Here is a 21,485-nt window from a genome sequence, read left to right as displayed (position 1 = left end):
CCAAATGTTTGACCTTGATAAATAGCCTGGAAAGCGGGTGTCAGCGTCCGAAAACGTTTTAGCGCCATCGCTGACGTCCTTGTTTGGACCTAGAAGCTCGAGCTCGGAAGGAATCGGAAGTTTGAGTGCTCAATAATGCATTAAAGATAAACAATAAATAAATGAAAGTCCACTTTAATATGACTGGAAAGAAAGTGGTAAACTGGAAAATGTTCTAATGAAGTTTGCTGGGAAGGTCCAACAATTAAACATCCCGTCGGAAACTAGAACCAACTGCACAAGGTTCTGGGAGCACAGTGATAATGTACTGCAGTGGTAGAAATGGAAAATAAACAGCAGGGGGCGACATTTATCCTTATGAGTCCACTGTTCCCCCCGCAGGACATTCCTTATATACTTTTATCTTTATATACTTTTATATACTTAAATACTTTTTCTAAAATAATCTCCTTGGATATAATCTAAAAAGGTAATCTTTGTATTTCTATTTAATATTACATTATACGTCCACTCCACTTGATTTTAAGAGGAACCATTGTACATTCTCCAAAACCATAGACCTGTTAAAGATTTAATTTAAAACTGACTTTCAGGTTTAAAATGGTTTTCAGGTTTTTGGTTCTGACATCTGACAAAAAGGTTAAAATTCTGGTTGCATTTCAGATGTCACTCACTGTTGCTCCATCTTTTCTAAGTCCCCATCTCTCACTCGAAATGAAAGATCAGAAGGGAAATAAATAAATCAAAATAATAAAACACACACTCGTGTGCTTATAGCCAAAGTAAAATGTGTATTTTGGTGTACAAACTTACCTCACTTGGAGCCACTGAGTATCATGCAAGCCACACACATGTGCTCACATTAAGAAATCATCATGATGTCATAATATTAGTAATAATAGTTTAACTGCATATATGACCAATACTCTATTCCTTTTCATTAAAAGTTACAAGCTTTTTTCCCCCCTCTATTACAGAGCTGGTGAAGGACGTGAAAGCACTGAATGATGAATGAAAACAAGTCATATTGCCTTTTTTTTTTTTTTTTTTTTTTAATAGAAGTTTTCTCTTTTTCTTTTAGTTTCTTTCTTTTTAACACATTTTAAGGCATCATGCACAGAAAATAAGCCAAAATAAAGGCATTTTGCTGACCCTCTACCAAAAATTAGGCTCTAACATTTGAAGATTCGCTGTTAAAAATAAGTTTGTACAAATATGGCATATAAGCTGGCATGTCAGTGAATCCCAAAGCAGAGCAGCACCTGCTTTCACAGTTTTTGTAAACATGGCTTTGAGCAAAAAAGGGAGGAGGAAAAGTCAAGAGAAAGGGAAAGCATGCTTCGATGTGGGGGCTAAATTTCCCTGAAAAGCATGCAATGCATCTTAAATCATATTTACAATGCATTATTTTATTATTTTTAACATATCTCTTTTGTTATTTCATCAGTTAAAGTTAAGACATTAAAAATGTTGCCAACATTAACAGACATACTGACAGAAAGAAAGATAGATGTGTCCATAATGAGTCTCCCAACAGACGCTGATCAGATTTGTCAAGTAAACACTGCAAGATTTTTTTTTTTTTAAATATACATCAAGCAAAAGGAGTTTTCTTTTATTACCATCATTTCTTAAACTCTTAAACAACCCAATTAGACTAACAAAAAAAAAAATCTTATTGTGTCCATTATGGCAGACATCCAGAGGGTCTTGGGAACTTTGGCACAGTTGTGTCCAGTTGTGCTCTTCTGTGGTGATCCATGTTCGCTATACGACATTAAAGACCATGGAAAGATACTGTTCATATGAAACCTGGATCCAGCCATCTTGGTCCGTATCAAACCGCCTAAACACGTCAGTCAACCTCTGTGGAAAAGACAGAAACAAGTGGCTGTTAGAAAGTTTTTAAACTAAATAAAAAAACACATTCATGTCCTTTAGATCAGTGATTCCCAAACCTTTTGAGCCGTTACCCGAGCTGAGCGAGTCATCAAATATGAATCAAAACCGACATTCAGAACAAATAATCAACATAGTCTTCATTAGTCAAATATTTAAATTGTTTGAAAATTAAAAATTTTCCTAAATATATATATATATGTAAAGTAAATGACCATATGCATTTGAACTGTGTTTCCTTCTATTTTTTTTTATTATTATCTGGCTTCTAGGATGAAAATATTTGCAATAAAAACTTCCATGAGCTAAAAAGGCTAAAAATAAAATGATACAGACATAACTACCAATTGACGGTAATCCGTGGTATTAATTTGTGGTCATATTGCCCGACCCTAGACAATCACCACAGCAACATCTGTTGGTGTTGGTAGAAAATTCAGATTCTTATTGTGGCATGAGAAATAACTTTGTTGTTGATTCATTAAAAAATACAGTTTTTTAAATTCCATAAATTAATCTCTTTGCATAAATTAGTTCATCTTGACATCACTAATAAAAGTCTCAAATTTATTTGATAAATTTGAAATGAACTTGCGACCCCCAGTTGGGGAAAGCCTGAAATAAATGATGGGAGAAATTCAAGGTTTTGACACAGTTGTATTAAGCTTAATGGCACAGCTGCATATTATTTCTACCATCTTAACCTAGTTAAGAGGGCCAGCAGGTTTTTAAATCAAAGCTAAACATCATCAGCCATGTTTACATCTAGACAAGATGCAGGAGGCATCTTGCAGGAACTGTGACGTCAAATAATAAAAAATAGACAAAGCCATCATCTGTGAACAACCTTTTTTTTTTTTTTTTTTTGAAGAGTTCAGCATCTCATGCATCAATTAAACAGATACTGCAACAAAAAAACACAAAAGTAATTCTGGAAAAACAACATTTTGCACGACAGCTTGCAGTCAGTTAGATGTTCGTGTCAAGAGGAACAAGGAAAAACCTCCAAATGAACTTTTGCTGAACTTGTAGAGTCACTCAAGCAGAATGAAGATTACATATATGTCATATAGAGCTGTCAACAGGAAGATTTTAAAGGCTGAAAACCTTTTTGTCTGCACAGAAGATGCTTTAAAAAGAGCATCACCTTCACATGACTCTAGACACATATCGTTTTGACTGACTGAGTTTTACCTGTAAAACAATGCAGCACTGGATGAAGTCGTCAAACGGCACCTGTCCCTTCCTCTGACGGTCAAACTTGTCGATCAGGGTGCCGTAGAACTGGTCTGAGAGACGATAACCTGCACACAACAGCAAATAGAACGTCAGGAAATGCAAGGAAAATCTATTCATACATCAAAAAAAAACAGTTTGCCGTAAATACTCAGAAGAAACAAAAGAACACAGACGGACCTCAACAGAAAATACATCATTGTTTTATCAGTGTATGTAATGCTGTGAATGTTTTCTTTTAACATTAAAGTAATTAAAGACATTTTCAGAAACAAATACACAGCATTTGCTAAAAACTAAAGGTAAAAAAAAAAAGTGGAAATCTAAGCTCAACTACTGCAGCTGGTTTTACTGCAGCTTGCAATTTGGGGCCTTTATTATTGGACTTGACTGAACCGTCAAGGACAGAATAATTAAAAACAACAATTTACATTTATTTGATCAAATTTACATCCGTTTTATCCGCATTTTATTTTCAAATAAAAGTATGAAATAAATAAATAAAAAATATTTAGATAAATTTATGTAAAATTAAAATAAATATAAAGAATATAAATCACATAAAAATAATGAAAAATTACTAAATTGTGTAAACTGCATACATCTTTCTTCCTGCAATTTCAAGTTGTTTATAATGTTTTTCTAAAAGTATAATTTATTAAATGTAAAAATTTCTCTGCAATGTTTTTGTACCGTTTTTGCACTAAAACAATGGGCACAATGGGGTGTTTTAATTATTTATTGGTTATTATGTTGTTATTATGCTGTTACCTTACTGGTCTGGCTCACTGGAGATTAGATTGTGCTGAATGTGGTCACTGAACTGAAATATAAACCAGTATCTCTAGTTAAGAGGGTACTGTGCTGACAAATTATTTTACAGAAGCTGTAATGTTGAAAAAGCTTTCACAACCACTGCTCTAAACTATGCTTCATGTGACGGGTGGTAAAAATGACTTCCATTAGAAAACATTGCAGTCTCCCATCATAAATCCCCCTGTCAACTTGAAAAGCTTTCATTTAATGACTTAATTTAAAAAAACAAAAGGTTTGGAGCACACTTGCAGTTCTCCAGGAGTTTGTTCCAAATATTAGGAACCAATTCTCCTTATTTGTTTTGACCTCATGAAATGAAAAGCAAACTTGACCCAGTTGATCTTAGAAGTCTCGTTGGCTAATATGGCATCAGAAGATCAGAGATTTATTTTGTACCAGAGCCGCTCGGTGCTTCGTGCAGCAGCAGCAACATATAAAGTAAATTATTTAGCATGCAGGAATCCAGTGCAGAGATCTGAGCACTGGAGTGAAATGTCTTCCTGAGGACACAAACAGCAGCGTTTTGGATTCCCTGTCTTTGACATTTTTAGACAAACCTTTAAAAAGGTGCATTACAGTCATCAAACCCACTAAAAACAAATGCATGAAGATGTTTTTATTTTTTTTAATTAAGCTGAACCATCAGGCTCTTTATTCTATATATTCTTCGGGTATTAAGTTGCTGGTTTTGGTTATTGCTTAAATACAGCTGTTAAAATTGAACTCAGTGCAAAATGACACCAATATTTCTGGCTTGACTCGCTGTTTGTAACATTGCTAGTCTTTGCTTCCTCAGATGAAAATTTCAGCTTTATCTTTATCACTCACTCCTGGTCCTCGGGGACATGCATGTTTTAGAGGTGTCCATACTTAAACACACCTGACTCATATTATTTATGTCATTAGCAGGCTTGTAAAAAAAAACTTGAAAAGCAGTTCAAATAATCTGCATCAGGTTAAAAAATTAAACCCACCAGGGGCCGTGATCCCCAAGCACCAGGACTGAGAAACACCTAGGGCGCATTCACATTAGCTGGACTTGGTCCAAATGGGGACTCAGCTTAGTTATAGGGTGGTGTATCCATTCAGACAGAGATCACATTCAGGCTGTACTTATGTCAAACGAACCAAACCTTTACAACAATATATTCCCATTCCCACCGAAGGTTGCAGTGCACTAGTATTTAGCAAGAGAGAGAACAAGACCCACGTGAAGAAGAAAACTCTGTTGCGAGCTAAACTATCGCTGTTTTGGGTTTTTGTTTTGTCTTATGAAAGTATACTGCAGAAAACACACCAACAATGGACGCAGTATGAACAACAGACAAGGCAGAGGACTTAACACCATCGCTATGTATTTACCCACAATTCAATGCTACGCCAAATGCAGGAAGTGACTTTCTTTTGTTGTCCGTTTCCTGTACTTGGTCCACTTGAAATGGGCCGAGACCAACGTTTGTAGGCGGACCGAGCCGCTTCTTTGGTCTGAATCAGAATTCGTTTGGTGCATTCACAGCTCCCCGAACGAAGCAGACGTTCTGAACAAATGGACTCGAAATCGAATCAAAAAGGCTGATGTGAATGTGCCCTTAAGCTTTACATGGAACCAGAGTGCCTCTGTTAGACAGCAGCATAGAGCCGAGTGTCATCAGCATAGAAGTTGGCTTTGCCAAAGCATCCTCTCCTTTCTATTTTCAATCTTAAACTTTCTTTTGGATTCTTGGAATTTTTATTGGATTTTGTTCTCTACCTCAGTAATGTTGCTTTGATTAAACACTTTTAAATCACTCAGACTGTCTGAGGCCGGGGATCAACTGAATGATAAAACCATCCGAGACTTCAACTGATCGTCATCATAAGGAAGAATGTAAACATCACAATGGTATATACAGAACTGGAATGAGTAAATCGAGTAAAATAATTCAATTTGAGACTTTTTTAACTTGTCACTGATGTAGCACAAAGAGAAATTCCTCCATCACTCACCAGTTCTTTTGTTTGTGAAGGAATGAGGAAAAACAACTGTCCAATGTCAATGCTGTGATTGCTACATCAGTGGTAAGTGGAAAACAGATAGGAATCCAAACCCTGAATAAATGCATGATGCTCCAGAGATTTCACAAAAGTTCCCAGAAGCAATGTAAACCTGATCTGCTGACCCCCGAGAATCGACAGTCCAGCAGAAAACCATGCTGCCCTCCACCACGACGAACAAATCTGAACACAAACGCATACTTTGCTGCTCACCGAATCCGGTCAGTGCCTGTTTCAGCTCGTTTTTGTCGATGAAGCCGGAGTTGTCCCTGTCGTAGGTCCTGAAGATGTTCTGCCAGTCTGTGATGTACTTCCACACCCCGGCAAACTCGTTGAAGTTCACGCCGCCTTTGTTCTCTCGGTCAAACATGGCTGAAGAAGAGACGGGGGGTCACAGAGTCACAAATGTACACAGATCACACCCAGCTCCAGAAATAATGGCTGGAACAAACCCAGTGACATAAAAGCAAGCTTTGCAAAGCTGTCAGAGTTAACAGCGCGGGTCATACACACTCATACTTGACTAACTCCTGCCTTATAAGACTGTTTCATAACACAGTAGGAAAACAGCTCCCTACTCCTCATCCCCATGTGGCTCAATCCAATTACCTCCCAACAAAGGGAGTGTTATCGCAGGATATGCTTCTTGCTGTGGGACCATTAAACAATGGATTTACTCCGCATGGTGCAGTAGGAAAGCAAAGGAATTACCAGGATTTAAGCTTGAAGTCACAAAACAAATAGGGAGCAAAGTGTACAGTGAATAGAATGAGAACATTGACAAAGATATTTTTAAACTAAAAGTTTTAAACTTCATGCAACAGATCAATATTTAGAGTCTCCAGTTGTCCCGTTTGCCTTACAGACACCATCTTTTCTTTCTTTTATTGATGGCTGTGTGTTTCCATTAGAGCAGCTTTCTCCACACAAAAGATGAGTTTGTTTGTGCTTTCATAACTTAAAGTGCTTAATCTGGTTGCCATGGCGAGGAGACAAACAACTTGGGTACTTAGGTAAACTGGGTATGTCACCGTCAGAAGTTACTTACATATAATGGAGCGGACAGTCACAGGGTTGAAAGGAGTCCATGTGCCTGTGAAGCAAAAGAAAGGAGGTTAAAAATCACGCAGAATCTGCAGCAGCGGCTCAATGTGGCTGTAAAAAGACAAGACAGTGTAATGAAAGAGCAGAATAAAAGCTTGAAAAGGGCTGACACGGAGATGAAGTGGCAACTGATGCCTAACCTCCAGATAAGATATACTTCAACATTCCTCCAGAGATTATTTTTAGACATTTTTTTTAAATATACGTCTTCAGACTAATATTTTATCATCACATTCCATTACCGTATTTTTTCTTCTTGGTTTTTAATAAGTTTATTGGTTTGAAATAACAACAAATGGCAATATTTTATTTATTTATTTATTTACTTTTATAATAAAATGGTGGTAGAATAATGGGCCAAATTTTCAGCATTCTCTATTTGTATAAACTGGTTTTACTTATTTAGATCACAAACAAGTGTATTTTTTTTTAAAAAACAAACAAACCATAAAACAAGGAATAATTCAAAGTGTATAGCGTACACCTGAAAAACAAAAATAAAAAGTTTTGTGAATTTACAAAAAAAAACATTATTAAAAGAAATTCATTTAATTAGTTTATTTTTTATTTATCTATCCACCTATTTATTATCAAAGATAATGTGTTTTAAGTAACAAAGACATCCACAATGAGCAGCAGGGAAACCTGCAGTTTCTGGATCCTCATTTTTCTCATGAGCTTTTTTTGTGTAGGGCTACAAACTCTCTACTCTGTGCACAGTAAGAGAATTAAAACCAAGCCCTTTGTGCATGCTAACAATGTGAAAAAATAGAAAAATGTGGTTAAATGAAACACAAAAAGACTCGCAAGTGGTGCTAAAATGATCCTGCTGACTCCAGAACTGCAAAAACGTCATGTTGACGATAAAGCAAAAGTAATGTTAGCTAACCTGCAAAACAAAGAGGACATTAACACTCTTTGTGTCTTTATGTATTATATGCTGCCCTGAAAATACAGTAAGTATTAATACAGCTGCATTAAAACAGGATAAGTGAGTTTTAAAGGGATGTATAAACACAGATGTACTGGGAAAAAACTGATGTGTTCTGCTGTACTGAAACGTCCCATTAAACACAGTGAGTGAGGAAGCTAGCGTTCTGCCAAAGCTTTAAAAGCTGCAGTGAACAGCAAGTTGGAGCGCTGCAGCAACTGTTAACGTCTTTGCACCATTACTTTTACGAATCTCCGTGCTTATCTTTGATGTCAAAATCAGCCAAACGAAACAGACAGTATTTATGTTGATAATTCCACCTGCAGGGCTCCTATTGTCATGAAACAAATGATGTTTTGGCAACATTCTTTCAAATAACTCATCCACTGTGTGTGTGGAAGCAATTCATGCTGATTGATAACATCAGAACCCAACTTTTTTTTTGGAGAATCAAGGTCTCTTTATGGGTCGATCAAGCTTTAGTTGCAGGAACAGATTAAATGGAAATTAAACTCATTAGAAATGTCACAGACTATAAAGAAGCTGAGGTGGAAATGCTTTTGCAGCAGAAGTTGATGTATGCTCATAAAAAGCCACGAAGGACTAAATGAAGAGGTCCAAGCTAAAGGTTTTATACTTGGCTGGTTGGATATTTGTGTTCACATGCAATAGTTGTTCCTAATAAAGCTACTGTAAGTTTCCCTCTCTAGCATTAACTACCTTGTGTTTAGAAGCAGCGAAACTCTGTGTGTTGGCAACTAAAGAGTAGAGGTCAGTTTCAGAGCCTACAGGAAAACCCACACTGAAGACAACAGCATGACTCACCAAATGCAACAATGAATGCAACAGATGAGGTCAAGCTTTGCGTTTTGTTTTGTTTTAACCAAAGATGTGATAATATATTCAAAGCAGATGAAATAAAAAAAAAAAAAGTTAAACCTAATAAAGAAAAACAAAACAGTAGGAGGAGGAATTGGACTTGGTGACAGTTCATAGCCATTTCCTCAAAATACGTGATTTTCTGAGAAGACATACTTTCATTATAAGCTAATAAAAATGTCCTTTATAAAAGGTCAGAGAAAGACTGATAGAGCTGAAGTTTAGGTGGGCGTTACAGCCTGCTTCACACTCTGTTCTCTAGACTCTGAGATTTATCGGGGCAACTAGATCATTGCTGAGTCACAACCTGTCATTACAGCAGGGAGGGTAGCAGTTCAACCCCAGGAGAGGAAAGAAGTGATACAGGAAATAAGTGAGAAGAACATATGAAAGAGTTTTTTGTTTTTTTTTAGAAGAGAAGACCAATGAAAACCTCTAAAAGAAAAAAGGTGTTAGCCATTTAGTTTTATCTTTCGGTTTCTGTTGCAGCAGCTTCAAGTCTTTGACTTGCTTTTGCTGACCTAAGTTGTTCCCTTCACCTCCATCTGCAGACTCTGAAACAGCATTTACAGAATCTTAGCATCTTGCCAGCATTAAGGAAACGCTTTCACACTGCGCTGCTCGTTTCTGATTTCCCTCCACCGTTCAGCCATGCCAGCAGTGAGCAGTTCTGCAGCAAGTAGCAGAGAGCAGAGATAAGAGCACCTCATTTACATCAAGATCTCAAGCACAGCAGAACAAACAGGTTAACATTCACCTGGATTTGATTCTTGAAAATCAATTTTAGGGTCCAAATAAATAATGTGGCAGCTAAAAATAAACTAAGCCTTTGCGACAGTACAAGCTGCGAGTACTCAGGAGGCAGTCATTATTCTCTCTTGTCTGGCTTGTTTTATTGACTGATTGAGGCGGTCCTCAGTGCGTAGAAAGACATGTTTACTGGAGCTGTTGTTGTTGTTGTTAGAAAATCTATCTGGTAACGTTTCATTTTAGATATCATTTCTTATTTTCTGAAAGATCTTAAACAACAAACCACAACAGTAAATAGTGATGTCAGGTCTGGAAAGCTTGCAGAAACGCCGCCAGTGCTTTATTTTATGGCCATTCGAGCCACTCTGCTTATGCTCAAAACAATGATGATTGCTCATAACTTTGGTCAAATGCCACCAGCTTGTTTTTAATAAATAAATTTAATGAAGTCATAAAAATAATGAGGGATTATACTGGGTTGGAGTAGTCAGGGGACCTGCTCCAGAGTCATCTTTGATGGTCTCAGCTCTCCGAGTCTTGTTTTCAGTTGGGCATAATGTGTTACTTTCACTGGAAAAGCAGCAGGAACCGTTTCAGGAAAAGTCCAGTCCTTTCTCAACACTACCCAGTGAACCACTCGGGCGTTAAAAAGACTTCCAAATGAGGAGGAAGCATTAGTGTTGTGTCAATCCATAATGATTTAAATGAGACAGTTTTACACTTCATTAGCAGCAGCCTGTCACAAAGACACATCATTTGTTTCCATTTGTTTAGCATCTACAAGAAAACCTAAAAGCCACTTTGACAACTCCATCAAACAGCAAAAAGACATTTTTGCACCAACAAGATGGCTACCAGAGACTAGATGTGATAAATAAAACAAATAGTCAAGTGAGGTCCTTCAGTTAAATGTCCTGTTGGCTTGAGCCTCTTCAGAAATGGTCTCTGTGCCTGTCAAGAATATATTTTTAAAGGAAAAATCCAAATGGCACAAGAAGAAGTGGACTGGAAATCAGTGCAAGCAGATCTGATGGAGAGATGAAGCATCCCCCAGTGCCCTGACATCATCATTATGGAAGCGGTGTGGGATCATCTGGATAGAAAACCAGTAAAAAAGCAGTGAAAAACAAAAGAACTTTGAAAAGCTCTTCTAGAAATCTAGAGAACTGTTCCCCAGGAATCCTTAAAGGAATGATAAGAGAGCTTTTCTGACTGAGTTCAGACTGTGATGAAGACTGAAGCTGCTCAGACCAAGCATCTTTCAAGTTAATCACTGTTTCCTTAAAAGTATCAAAAAATGGATGGAGGCTCAAGGCTTTTGCACATTTATGCAGTTGAACAGTATAAATAGAATAAAAAGAAAAAGATTTGGTTGCTTGTGTCCATTAAGGTTTTACTGCTGCTCCGTGAAGCACTTTGTGTTGCATTTCAGCTTGAAAAACATCACATTACTGAAGCTCTTCTGAGTTAAATGAGGAAAACTAGCCGTTACATTAGGTTTTCTCATGTTTCAGCAAAGCAGACTGGTCTGACAGTTCCCTGCCAGTAAAACCATTAATGTCTGGATGTGTTTTAATGCTGCAGAAAGAAAATGAACCCCCGCTTTAATGTCTGAAGTTAACACACTTGCGCATGTCCTTAAAGTGCTCAATTTTAGATCTAAATGTAGACGACATTTTGTTGTTAAAAAAGTCTGAAGTTGCTGCACGCACCGAGCTGCGACCTTTCCAGCTGTGCAGATTCTTCCTCTCACACACTACAAGCTCAAAAATGTTTCACACTAAGAGCAAGCTGCGAGGTCACCGGCATACGCCAGACGGGCTGCGGCTGCCCAGTGTGAGGTGGTCAGTTTGTATGCGCCTGTTGGCAAGCTGGAACAATGCATCCTCTGTCCCGTCCACATACTGGACTCTCTCACTGCTGAATCTGTCTGCCGGTGGCAAGGAGAAGCGAGGAGGAGGAGGAGGAGGAGGTGAAGAAAGAGGCAGGCTGGTGGAAAAAGCAGAGGGCTCTGAAGGCGATGTTTACACAAACATATACGGCCATGATGGAGCTCAGTGAGACGCTTGTACTTACATACTCTGCATATGCAACAGCACGGTCATATTAAGTTTTCCAAACATTTCTTCACTCACAAAGTAGTTACAGAGTTTAACCCTAAAGCACACACAGAGACCACATCCTGCCTGACTAGGAAAGAAAAAAAAACACACAAGTTGCAGCTGTAGTGAAGGCAAGTTAACAAACAAAACAGCTTTATCCTCTGTACTTTCAACTGCATTTCAATTATCATAATCATATTGAGTTTTTTTTTTTTTTTACTCTTCTAAAGCAGTTTTTCAACCTCAAAATCAATCAACAACAAAAATCCAGACTGTTTAATACTTGCTTTCCTATTAGTTGGACATTCACCACCAATCTAAACACTGGCAGAGAGTTTAATCGAGTTCAATAAAGCACCAAACTGTAAAACTCCTCCCAGATCATGATCTGGATGAGTGTCAGTGGGATCCATAAGAAAAGGCCTAACTGAGGGTTTTCATTTCTCCATGTCAGATAATTAACAACACTGAGTGGATTTTATGACATTTAATATTGTTTTTTTTTTTTATGTGAATGCGACAACAGAACTCATCACCGAGCAGCTAATCAGCAACTTCAGCGTCTTTCTGTGGTTCACAACCTGTTCAAGTCCTACAGTCAGATTAGATCATCAGCTAGAAAGGATGTTGTGAGAAACAGCTGAACAGAACAGCAAATGAAAGAGTCTGATAAAAGTCAGGTTTTTACTCTCATCTCAGCTTGACTTCAGGCTAAAAAGAGTTTTCCAAATGGAAAACGTCTAACAGGTAAGTGTTGCTGAAAACGCTTCAAAAGCGCCGCTCTTCAGGCAGCTTCGGGCGTCAGCACTTTTTTTTAGTGTACTGCTGCCACGCACTAACAGCAATAACTAAAGAGGAGTGTAAATCTGTGTGTGGAGGAGAGTGGGAGAGCGAAGCAGTGTGTTGATATATCTGTTCACTGCTAAGAAAGAACTATCCATATTTATAGCGCATGCTACACCTGCAAAGAAATGAAAAATATATATAAATAACAAATACTGATAAATTCCATGAGGGGAAATGTTAAATTAAAGTAAATTAAACTTAATTTTTCTTTCATTAAATTATTTGAATTTCTAAAACTAATATGATACTACAAATACTTTAACTTCATAGAGCCAATCCGAGTCCTGTCGGGGATAACACACCGTTGCTGTGGATGGAGAGCTGGAAGAGATGGAGAGGCTAACAGAGAGAAAGCGAGACATGAAAAGTGGGATGGAGGAGGAGGGTGGGGGCGAGAAGTTAGAGAAGTAGAGGACAAACAGTGGAGGACATGGCAGGGAAGGAGATGGGGCCACATTTTCCTGAGGGAGATGAAACAAGAGGAGAGGATCTGAAATGCATTAAAAACGGGGAAGCTCCCAGACTAAACAATGAGCCAAAGCTCGGTTGATGCACAAAACTGAACGTCGCATTTTGGGTCACGACAGACGCTCTAGAAATGGTGGGATCGGTGGCTTTAGCGAGCAAACTGCAGGACAGGATGCCGTGCGCCGTGTGTTCAGCTTCACTGGCGCCGTTTCATCTCACAACAGGCTTAATGAACTGGCGGAGTCTGGACCGGGAAACCTGCAGCTCACTACAAGAACACGCAGCGAGGCGCTCTCTCAGTAAACAACACTGAGGACAGGCATGCACACAAAGGCCGAGACATAAATAAATAAACGGGGGGGAAAAAAAGAAAACTTTGCAGAAACTGATGCATGCATGCATGCACAAACACACACATTCAGTAATCAGTATGCCGAGCCGAGCCACTGTGCAGCCTGATAACAGCTTCTTCCACTGCTGCTGCTGCTGGCTTCAACCCTCTTTTTTTCTCCCCCTCCTTTGAAGTGCCCAGAAAAACAGGGGTCCGTGGAGCCTGATGTGTTGAAAATCTGGTGGAGGATTCGGACAGGAACCTGATGGGAAACGCATGATTTCTTCATGAGAAAACAAACAAACATCCGCCTGTGCCCTGTACTGCATTGCAAGGCAAGGTCAGGAGAGAGCCGGTGCAGTATTTGCCGTGTGTGTGTGTGTGTGGTGTGAAAGCATGTTTTAGCAGCCTGCGTTGGTGTGACATCTACTCTCAGTCACGGCAGCAGTGAAGTTGATTTCACCTGCCAGGATTTGGAGCTGAGAAGATGCATCATTTTGTTCGGCACTTCTCCTCCAACAGCTTCTTTTGGTTTGGGAAGCTCCGTGTGATGTGATACATTAATCCTGTTTGAATCCTCCTCCTCCTGAGCCACACAAGACCAAGAGTGACTGCATTTCCACCATTAGCAGCTGTAATCCTCACGTTGCATCCCTGGCTCCTCCTAAGGCTGATTTATAAATCATTTTTACCGAGTCTTTAATCAGATTAAGAGCCGGTCTGCAGCACACTAAGGACACTAATTGATGGATTTTTATTCATTTCTGTATGACTTCCAGAACACAGTATAGAAGCTTTCAGAGACAACATAACGGGCTTTTTGCATGATCGTGAATTCATGTAATCCAAAGATGCTCAAGCCTGGAGTGAGTTTCAGTAATTAAGGAGGGTTGAAGGCGAAAAGAGTCTGTTGGACTGAAAACACTACGCAGCAGGAAATTGTAGTGAAACCAAATGCATTAAGCTGAGCTACAGTTACAGCAAGACTAGTCTATTTTAATTGTACTGCTGTCCTTGTTCCAATATTTAAGCTCAGCATAGGAATCGATTCATGGACTGAAACATAGTTGGCTGCTACAAACGCTGGTGATAATCCCCTTTCAGCTCGTTTTAAACTATTCAGACCTAAAGCAGCGCTACTGAACTTTGGTGGCTTTTCGCACCCAATCCAGCTCCCATCTTGCTTCCCATCCGTCCTCTGAGCTCTCTTCAGCCAGTAAAAGTCAATCCGATGTTGACTCTTGTCTCATCTCTTGTTTTGTTCCTTTCTTTCTCTTCCTGTGATAACGTCTTACTGCCTTTCTTTGATGAATCAGCCACAATGTGTTACAAAATGGACAGTGCATTAATATCCAGTTGCAGGTGTGTGACTGGGTGCATAAAGCAAAATGTTGCTGTAATGTGATGTGTCAGGCTTGGGGAAAAAAAGGGGGGCAGGTGTGTGAAGTTTCTGTCTCTGCCCCAGCAATTCACATGTATCATTGTCATGAACATTTTTTTCATATTGTGCTTATTTTTCATCATTCATCATTGCTTTTTTTTTTTTCATCATTTTAACACCTACTTCCCTGCTACCTGGACAATGGATGGAAATTAGTCTTGGTCTGTAACCCAGCATGTTTACGTTGATATTCTGTTGTGTTTATTACCTCGAATTAACCCGAACAAATGAATGCACCATCGGAAACATATTTTTAAGGGTCATTGAGGCTTTGTTTAAAATGGCTTTCAAACACTCCATTATAAAGGCAAAATCTTCATCATTTACTGTAAATGAAAACATTTTCCTTCATGTTCCTCAGAATTTAAGGGGGGGGGGAGCAAGTCTTGAAAGGTTGTTCCTGGTTGTAAGAGAAAATGATGCAGATATTTCTCCAGGGTTTCAGGGTGCATTCACATAAGGATGATTGGGGACTCGGCTCACGTGTAACGGGGTGTATCCATCCGGACTAAGATTGTCTGCACGCTGCACTTTGGTCAAACGAACCAAACCTTTAGAATAATATATCCCCATTCCCACCAAAGGTGGCGCTGCACTAGTATTTAGCAAATGAGAGGACAAGACCGGCGTGAGGAAGAAAACTCAGAGACAAAACTATTGTCGTTTGTGGGTTTATATTTTGTCTTATGCAAGTATACTGCAGAAATACACTGCAACAATGGACGCAGTATGATCAACAGACGAGGCAGAGGACTCTTAACGCCATTGCTACATATTTACCCACAATGCAATGCTACGTCAAATACGTCGTTTGGTGCATTCACAGTTCCCCAAATGAAGTGGACTTTCCAAGCAAACAGACTCGAATTCAAATCAAAAAGGCTGATGTGAATGTGCCCTAAAACAGGGTTCAACAACTTTGGTCCTTGAGGGCCACCATCCTGCAGATTTCAGGTAGTTCCTGCTCTGACATACTTGATTCAAATTTTGCATCTATGCTTATTATTACTGTCTTGCAATTTTCCAGTAGGTTAAAATAAAAATAGGCCACCATCTAGCTTTTTCATTTTGTGTTTCATGTCATCACAAAGTTACTGAAAACATCATATCTAAAGCATTTCTTTTGAAGCGTCACTGACAAACCTCCCACCAGTTTTTTTTTGTTTTGTTTTTTTTTCCTGGGATAAAAATAAACCTACATTATGCAGGGATAAAAATACTGCCCAATCCATTTTCTGCTAAAACTTCTTAAACTTTAATCAAACTGTCAGACTGTGGAAAGACAGGAGGATTAAAGAAGGGAAGAAAGATGAAAACAGTAGAAGAAGAATGCATGGGAGTGGCAGACATGAATTCCTACCATTGGATAAGGCCTGCTGAAGCTCTGAGTCGGATATCACTCCACTCCGGTCCTTGTCAACCCTGGGGAGGAAAACACAGATTAGATGCTTCCTGCTTTAAACGTTTCACACCTGCACACACTCCGGCACACAATAGCAGCGGTCATCACCGGCTGAAACTTGATCCCCCTGAGCGTGTGTCAGTCTTTCAGCAGTGTGTGGTAAATGAATGGAGTCTAGTGATCAGGGTGAACGAGGCAGCTTGTATGTTTGCAGCTTTTCATGGAAACCAGCCAGACAAGTATTGAATGTTTGTGTCTGTAATTATGTGTATGTGTGGATCCGTAGTGAAAGTGAAGGTATTTCAGGAGCTACCAACTTTCTAAGACCTCAAAGTATTTCAAATATTTTTCAGCTGGAGAGTGACCGCAAAACTAAATGAGCGCCGTCTTCCCTGTTCTACAAGTTACAGTGCAAGATGGCAAAAATGACATAAAACCAACCTGATAAGTGACATCAGCCATGTCTGTTCTATTATATGGATCCATTTATCTCCCCTGCCTTTTCACCCTTCTGTCATGTTAAACTGAATTACAGCTAGCTGAGGATGCGGAGTCGTCAGCAAAAGCCAATACCAGGAGAAACTGATTGAGTGGAGGTCTGCAGGGGGTTGTACACGTCTGCATCTTATGTATTTTAGAATGTAATCACCATGAATCAATGCGGAAATCTGGTGTTTCTCTGGTTTACTGACAACAACACAGCTGATGAGTTTAAGGGGTTTGAGTGCAACGGTCTTGAAGATGTTTGGTTTTATTAGCCTTTAAACCTGACATGAGTTACGTGTTATGTAGAGTGTTGAAGAGATGTAGCATAAAGCATCCTATGATGGCAAAGGACGAGCCTAAACCACTTAAATCCTCGATTATAGAACAACTATTTAACCGTTTGACCCGTAAAAGCCCCAGTTGCAATTATTTTTCGGGTGCTGCCATCTTTACACATTTCCCATCATCGAGAGTGGAAATGATTGTTGCCTCGGGAACAACAGGATCCTCCTACTGACATGAACTCTGCTTGGGTCTTCATTTCAGTTTGAAAGGCTGTATTGACATTGCAGTTATGGCATCTGCAGACAGTTTGGGAGCTGCTATTTTGAAGTCTTGAGCTCAGCGTTTTGGTATGTTTGAGGGTCTTTTCATTCATCGTTTTTTAACAAGCAAGCATAAATGGTCAGAAAACCTTGGCACAAAACATGTTTTTTGTTTTTTAACCAGGATAAAGCACACTGATTAGAAGGAGTTACAGGAACTAACAATCATCCCATAACAACTGAAGTACTGTTTTTACTTTGTTCTAACTTGAAGAAACTGATGCTTTTTGTGAGAAAGTCTACTGGACTCAGTGTTTCGAAGGCAGCACATTGATGGTTTTTACTTCATTTAAAACCTGAGGTCCATCTCTTCTCATTCGTACTTGGTGATGCTAAGCTACATGTGCAGCCACCGCTACCCTGGAGCAGACTGCCGGAAACGTGGCGGTCATACACCAGTGATGCCAACACTGGAGGCAGTTTGGGACAAACTGCATCAAAACAGCCATTTTTCCTTGCACAAATAATCCTCACATAAACTGCTGTGATTTTATAGAGATTTACAGCCACTGCTGCATCATTTAATTCAAAAGGATATTCATAATCAGTCTAGATGTCTGACTGTCCAAACAGGCCCTGTGGATACAGGCAGAGGCCTGAAAAAATACATACAAAGCTCAAAGAGTTAAAGATATTTGTGTTTTAACTTTGGTTCAGCCGTGAATGACTTATTTAATTTTTTATACATTCTTTTCCAAATTAACTGCCTATCAGACACAAATCAGCATATACTCCAAATATGGCTGCCTGATTTTAAGTGCTTTCCACTAAATAGAGATTTACAAAACTACCTTCATCATATTTTTGACATGACATGTCAAATAAAAGCGCTTAAATGTTGAATATGAGGTTTCATTTTTAAATTCAGTGGGAAAATGGCAGAACTAAGTTGAATGCATGAACTTAGCAATGAGTCGTCCTCTGAGACGCAGTGCTGTGAAAACCTCAGGAGGCTGGGTTAAGACACAAATAACACAGCTCTGAAACAGTTTAGTCAAACATCCAGTGACTCAGTTGTTCCTTAGCAACCCGCCCGGCCCAACTTGTTGATGCAGCGCTCATTCAACAAACATGGTCTGAATACCAGCAGAGGAGAAGAAAGAGAGGATGGGAAAAAAAAAACCCAACACACTGGGGAAGAAAAAAAAATATAGAAAAACACACACACACAAGACCAGTTCAGTGTGGCCTCTGTGGGCTGGGTTTCTGCTCTCAACTGGAATGCGTTACTGTGACGTAATACCATGTCTGAAGCCTACGTGGCTTTCTTTATGGTGATCAGCTACACGTTTATGTTCACCTCCAACCACTTAAATACAGAAAAACAAACACAGAAACTTGCTTTTCCCAACTTTCCCGAAAGACTCTCTACGGGATCTATCAATGAAAGCCTTGTCAACGTGAAGGTGAGGGGCGGTTTGGGGTTGGTGCGGGGCAGAGGGGTCGTCCAACCTTTTCCAAACACTGACAGATTAACTCAAAGAAGCGTGTGTGTGTGTGTGTGCGCAGTACAAGCACTTCAATTCTCTCCCAGACCTCGTCTCTGCAACTCACTCTGCCTCAGGCAAAGTTACCTCGCAAGTGCAAAAAAAAAAACAACTGAGAAAGCATCATTAAAAACACTCTATTGCCTGAAGAATATAAGCCATCTGGTGTTTCCATCTTCACGATGTCAAAATCAGAAACTTGCAGCAGGACAACATGAAATCAGTTCTTCCACTTGGATTTTCCCATGTTTCACTTTTTCCTCTAGGGCAAATGTTGCAAGAAGAACCCCACCCAGCCTTCTTTCCACATAAAAAAAAAAACCAATGAGGCCACATCACTGCAGTGGAAAAAAAATAAATCAAAGCTTCTCTCACAAAAATATCAAACCTTCTTTTTTCCTTTCCATTTCCAAACTTTAATAGTCAGTATTTGGAATAAGGTGAGACTGATTATGACGTGGCTGCTGCATAGCAACAAATCTGTTTTCCTGATCTAAAAAAGCCACATTGTTCTGGGCTTGCAGACGGCACGGCACACACATTTTTCTCATACCGTCACTGAAAAGGAAAAAGAAAGCTGATGTCAAAGTCATGTGACACTATTTCTTTTGTCCCTGTGACCCTTACCCTCGATATAACAGAATGAAAAGTAAGTCACAGCACTTTGATGGTGTTCCAAAAGCAATCCAGCAACAGGACAGTGAGTCACAGATTGGTAGGTGTGTGCGTGTGTTTGCATGACACACAAATTGAGAGACCTTCCATCTCAACCATGCTCTGCTGACTCTGATCACGTGACTGAGGGAATTCCAGCAAAAGCTCCGGCAGATATCCACCAAGGGGGAAGCAGATGAGGCAGCAGTTGCAAGAGATGACTGTACGAGCTCATGACAGTCATAATGCCTGTATTTGTTTGACATTTACACTGAGGATGACTCCATGTGTGTACAGTCATGTCTGTCAGGAACGGTGTCGCTCCTGAGATCTACACTGGGGCAAAATGTGTATCCAACCTGATTTCTCTGAGGTTTTGCACCACATATAAATAATTTGTTAAGGTCGGCCAGAGCCTTGAATTGCCTGCAGTATTTCAAATGGTGTGAGAAACAAATCCTCTGCAGTATTACATAACTGTGTAGCTTATTATTACCAGGAGCCGAACCACAGCATAATTTTCCTAAATGCCTACTACCATGACTGTCACAGCTGCTGACATATGTCTGAATCAGTCTGTGATTAAACTAATAATTATCACTGGTGAAGTCATTTCAATGGCTTAAGAATAAATTATCTCCCTGATGTCACACTTCTGGAAACATGTGCTGCATCCCCACAACCTCAAACTGAGTTTTGTTAGTCTGACCAGGTGCAGACAAGTCCTGATAAAGTTTTAAACCCTCTACCGCTCTTTCCAGGAGGAATAACTCCATCAAGGATTCCTGGAGGTCTTTAAACTCTGTTAATAAAAGTGTCATTGTTGCTGATGACGGACGTAGGTTAATTAAATGCTCATCGATGCTAATTAAGATTAATAATAAAGTCACGTGATACAACAATAGATACGGATTGTAAGAAAAGCAGCTGAGAGACAAGTGAAAGCCAGCAGCTAGGCTGGCATGTGGTATTTCCGCAGCTGAAAGCAGGTCTGAACGCTGCCTAAAAACTAATTTCACTGCGGACATTTGCCCTGAACAGACCATAGCGGAAAGGAGACGAGCGTAGGGACCCCCACCCAGCTCCTCTTCCTTCTCCTCTTCCTCCCTCTGCTTTACACACGACAGCAGTTTTCACTGCGGAGCGGACTGACAGAAGACAAGACAACCTTACCCCCCTTACACTCACCTCTGGAAGATATTCCACAAAAATCCTTGATCCGGAGGGGCGTTCATATGCGGAGGAGCTCTATACGGGCTGTGATACGCCATTTCTTTGTTTTTATACCGCGAAGGCTCTGTCAAAAAATCAAATCTGCAGGGGGAGGAAGTACGAGCTGTTTCCTCTCGCTGTAGTTTCTCTTCCCGGCTGGTGCTTCAGTCAGACTTCACCCAATGTTAACCGCCTGCCTCCTCGCGCACAGAGGCGGGGCCAATCATTCACCACGACCCAGAAGGAAGATGGCGTCACGCGTTGCCTTTTTCTTTTTTCTTTTTTCTTTTTTTTTTTTTAATTCTTTTCAACTACATAAAAAAATAAAAGCAAGAATGTAGAGGGGGGAAGAAGTGACATTTAGGTGGTGAACAAATATTTCCACTTCACAAAACTAAATTTACAACAGGTTGAATCAGTTCCTTCACCAGATGCTTCTGAACTGTTGTTTTACTTCTTAGTGGTATTAGCAATGGTAGCATGTGTAGTAGTCAAAGTTTTAGGGCTGTGACAATATGTTTTTGTCGAGATTTAATTCCATTCCGATTTTTTTTTTTTTTTTTGTGCCGATTCAATTTAAATTGCGATTCTTACAATTCTTCAATATTGCTGATTGTTGTAGATTAAAAACAAATTTAAAAAAGTGTATAAAACTTTTTTTGCTTATCATTTTTCTTGATTTCAGTTGGGGGAGAAAAACAACTGCTGCTATAATCCTCAAGAAGACACTGAATATGAAAGGAAACAAAGTGAATAAAAATAGTCACTTGCCCCATAAAGAGTTAAACACAGCCCTGGATCT

General features: G+C 39.5%; 2 protein-coding genes across 2 annotated transcripts in view; both read right to left on the bottom strand.

Moving 5' to 3' along the window:
- The window catches only part of LOC306770713 (enoyl-CoA hydratase EchA19), a gene marked incomplete at its 5' end in the record, with an annotated part of 20,463 nt that extends 20,395 nt beyond the window's left edge, over window positions 1-68 (bottom strand). Inside the window, one exon of the mRNA XM_079259614.1 lies at window positions 1-68. This exon is cut by the window's left edge and continues 74 nt beyond it. Coding sequence (XP_079115740.1) covers window positions 1-68 — 68 coding nt within the window.
- A 1,042-nt stretch (window positions 69-1,110) lies between these two features.
- On the bottom strand, window positions 1,111-20,831 carry pdcd6 (programmed cell death 6). The gene is made up of 6 exons (XM_079259417.1): window positions 20,660-20,831; window positions 16,198-16,259; window positions 7,034-7,078; window positions 6,199-6,357; window positions 3,094-3,203; window positions 1,111-1,866 (listed from the first exon to the last, which is right to left on the bottom strand). The coding sequence occupies exons 1-6, from the start codon at window positions 20,740-20,742 to the stop codon at window positions 1,768-1,770; spliced, it is 558 nt and encodes a 185-aa protein (XP_079115543.1). The 5' UTR covers window positions 20,743-20,831; the 3' UTR covers window positions 1,111-1,767.
- Window positions 20,832-21,485: the final 654 nt, after the last annotated feature.

Source organism: Telmatherina bonti (assembly GCF_933228915.1).
Source record: "Telmatherina bonti genome assembly, chromosome: 20".
Lineage (NCBI taxonomy): Eukaryota > Metazoa > Chordata > Actinopteri > Atheriniformes > Telmatherinidae > Telmatherina > Telmatherina bonti.
Note: the sequence above shows the minus strand (reverse complement) of the source record. Positions and strands in the feature narration are given on the sequence as shown.

Excerpts from the sequence above, each read along its gene's own strand:
- pdcd6 (XM_079259417.1), bottom strand. The coding sequence starts at position 20,742 with ATGGCGTATCACAGCCCGTATAGAGCTCCTCCGCATATGAACGCCCCT. Across the intron at positions 6,358-7,033 it reads GACTGTCCGCTCCATTATAT|CCATGTTTGACCGAGAGAAC; the intron begins GTAAGTAACTTC and ends TCTCTTCTTCAG. Across the intron at positions 3,204-6,198 it reads ACAGGCACTGACCGGATTCG|GTTATCGTCTCTCAGACCAG; the intron begins GTGAGCAGCAAA and ends TGTTGTGTGCAG.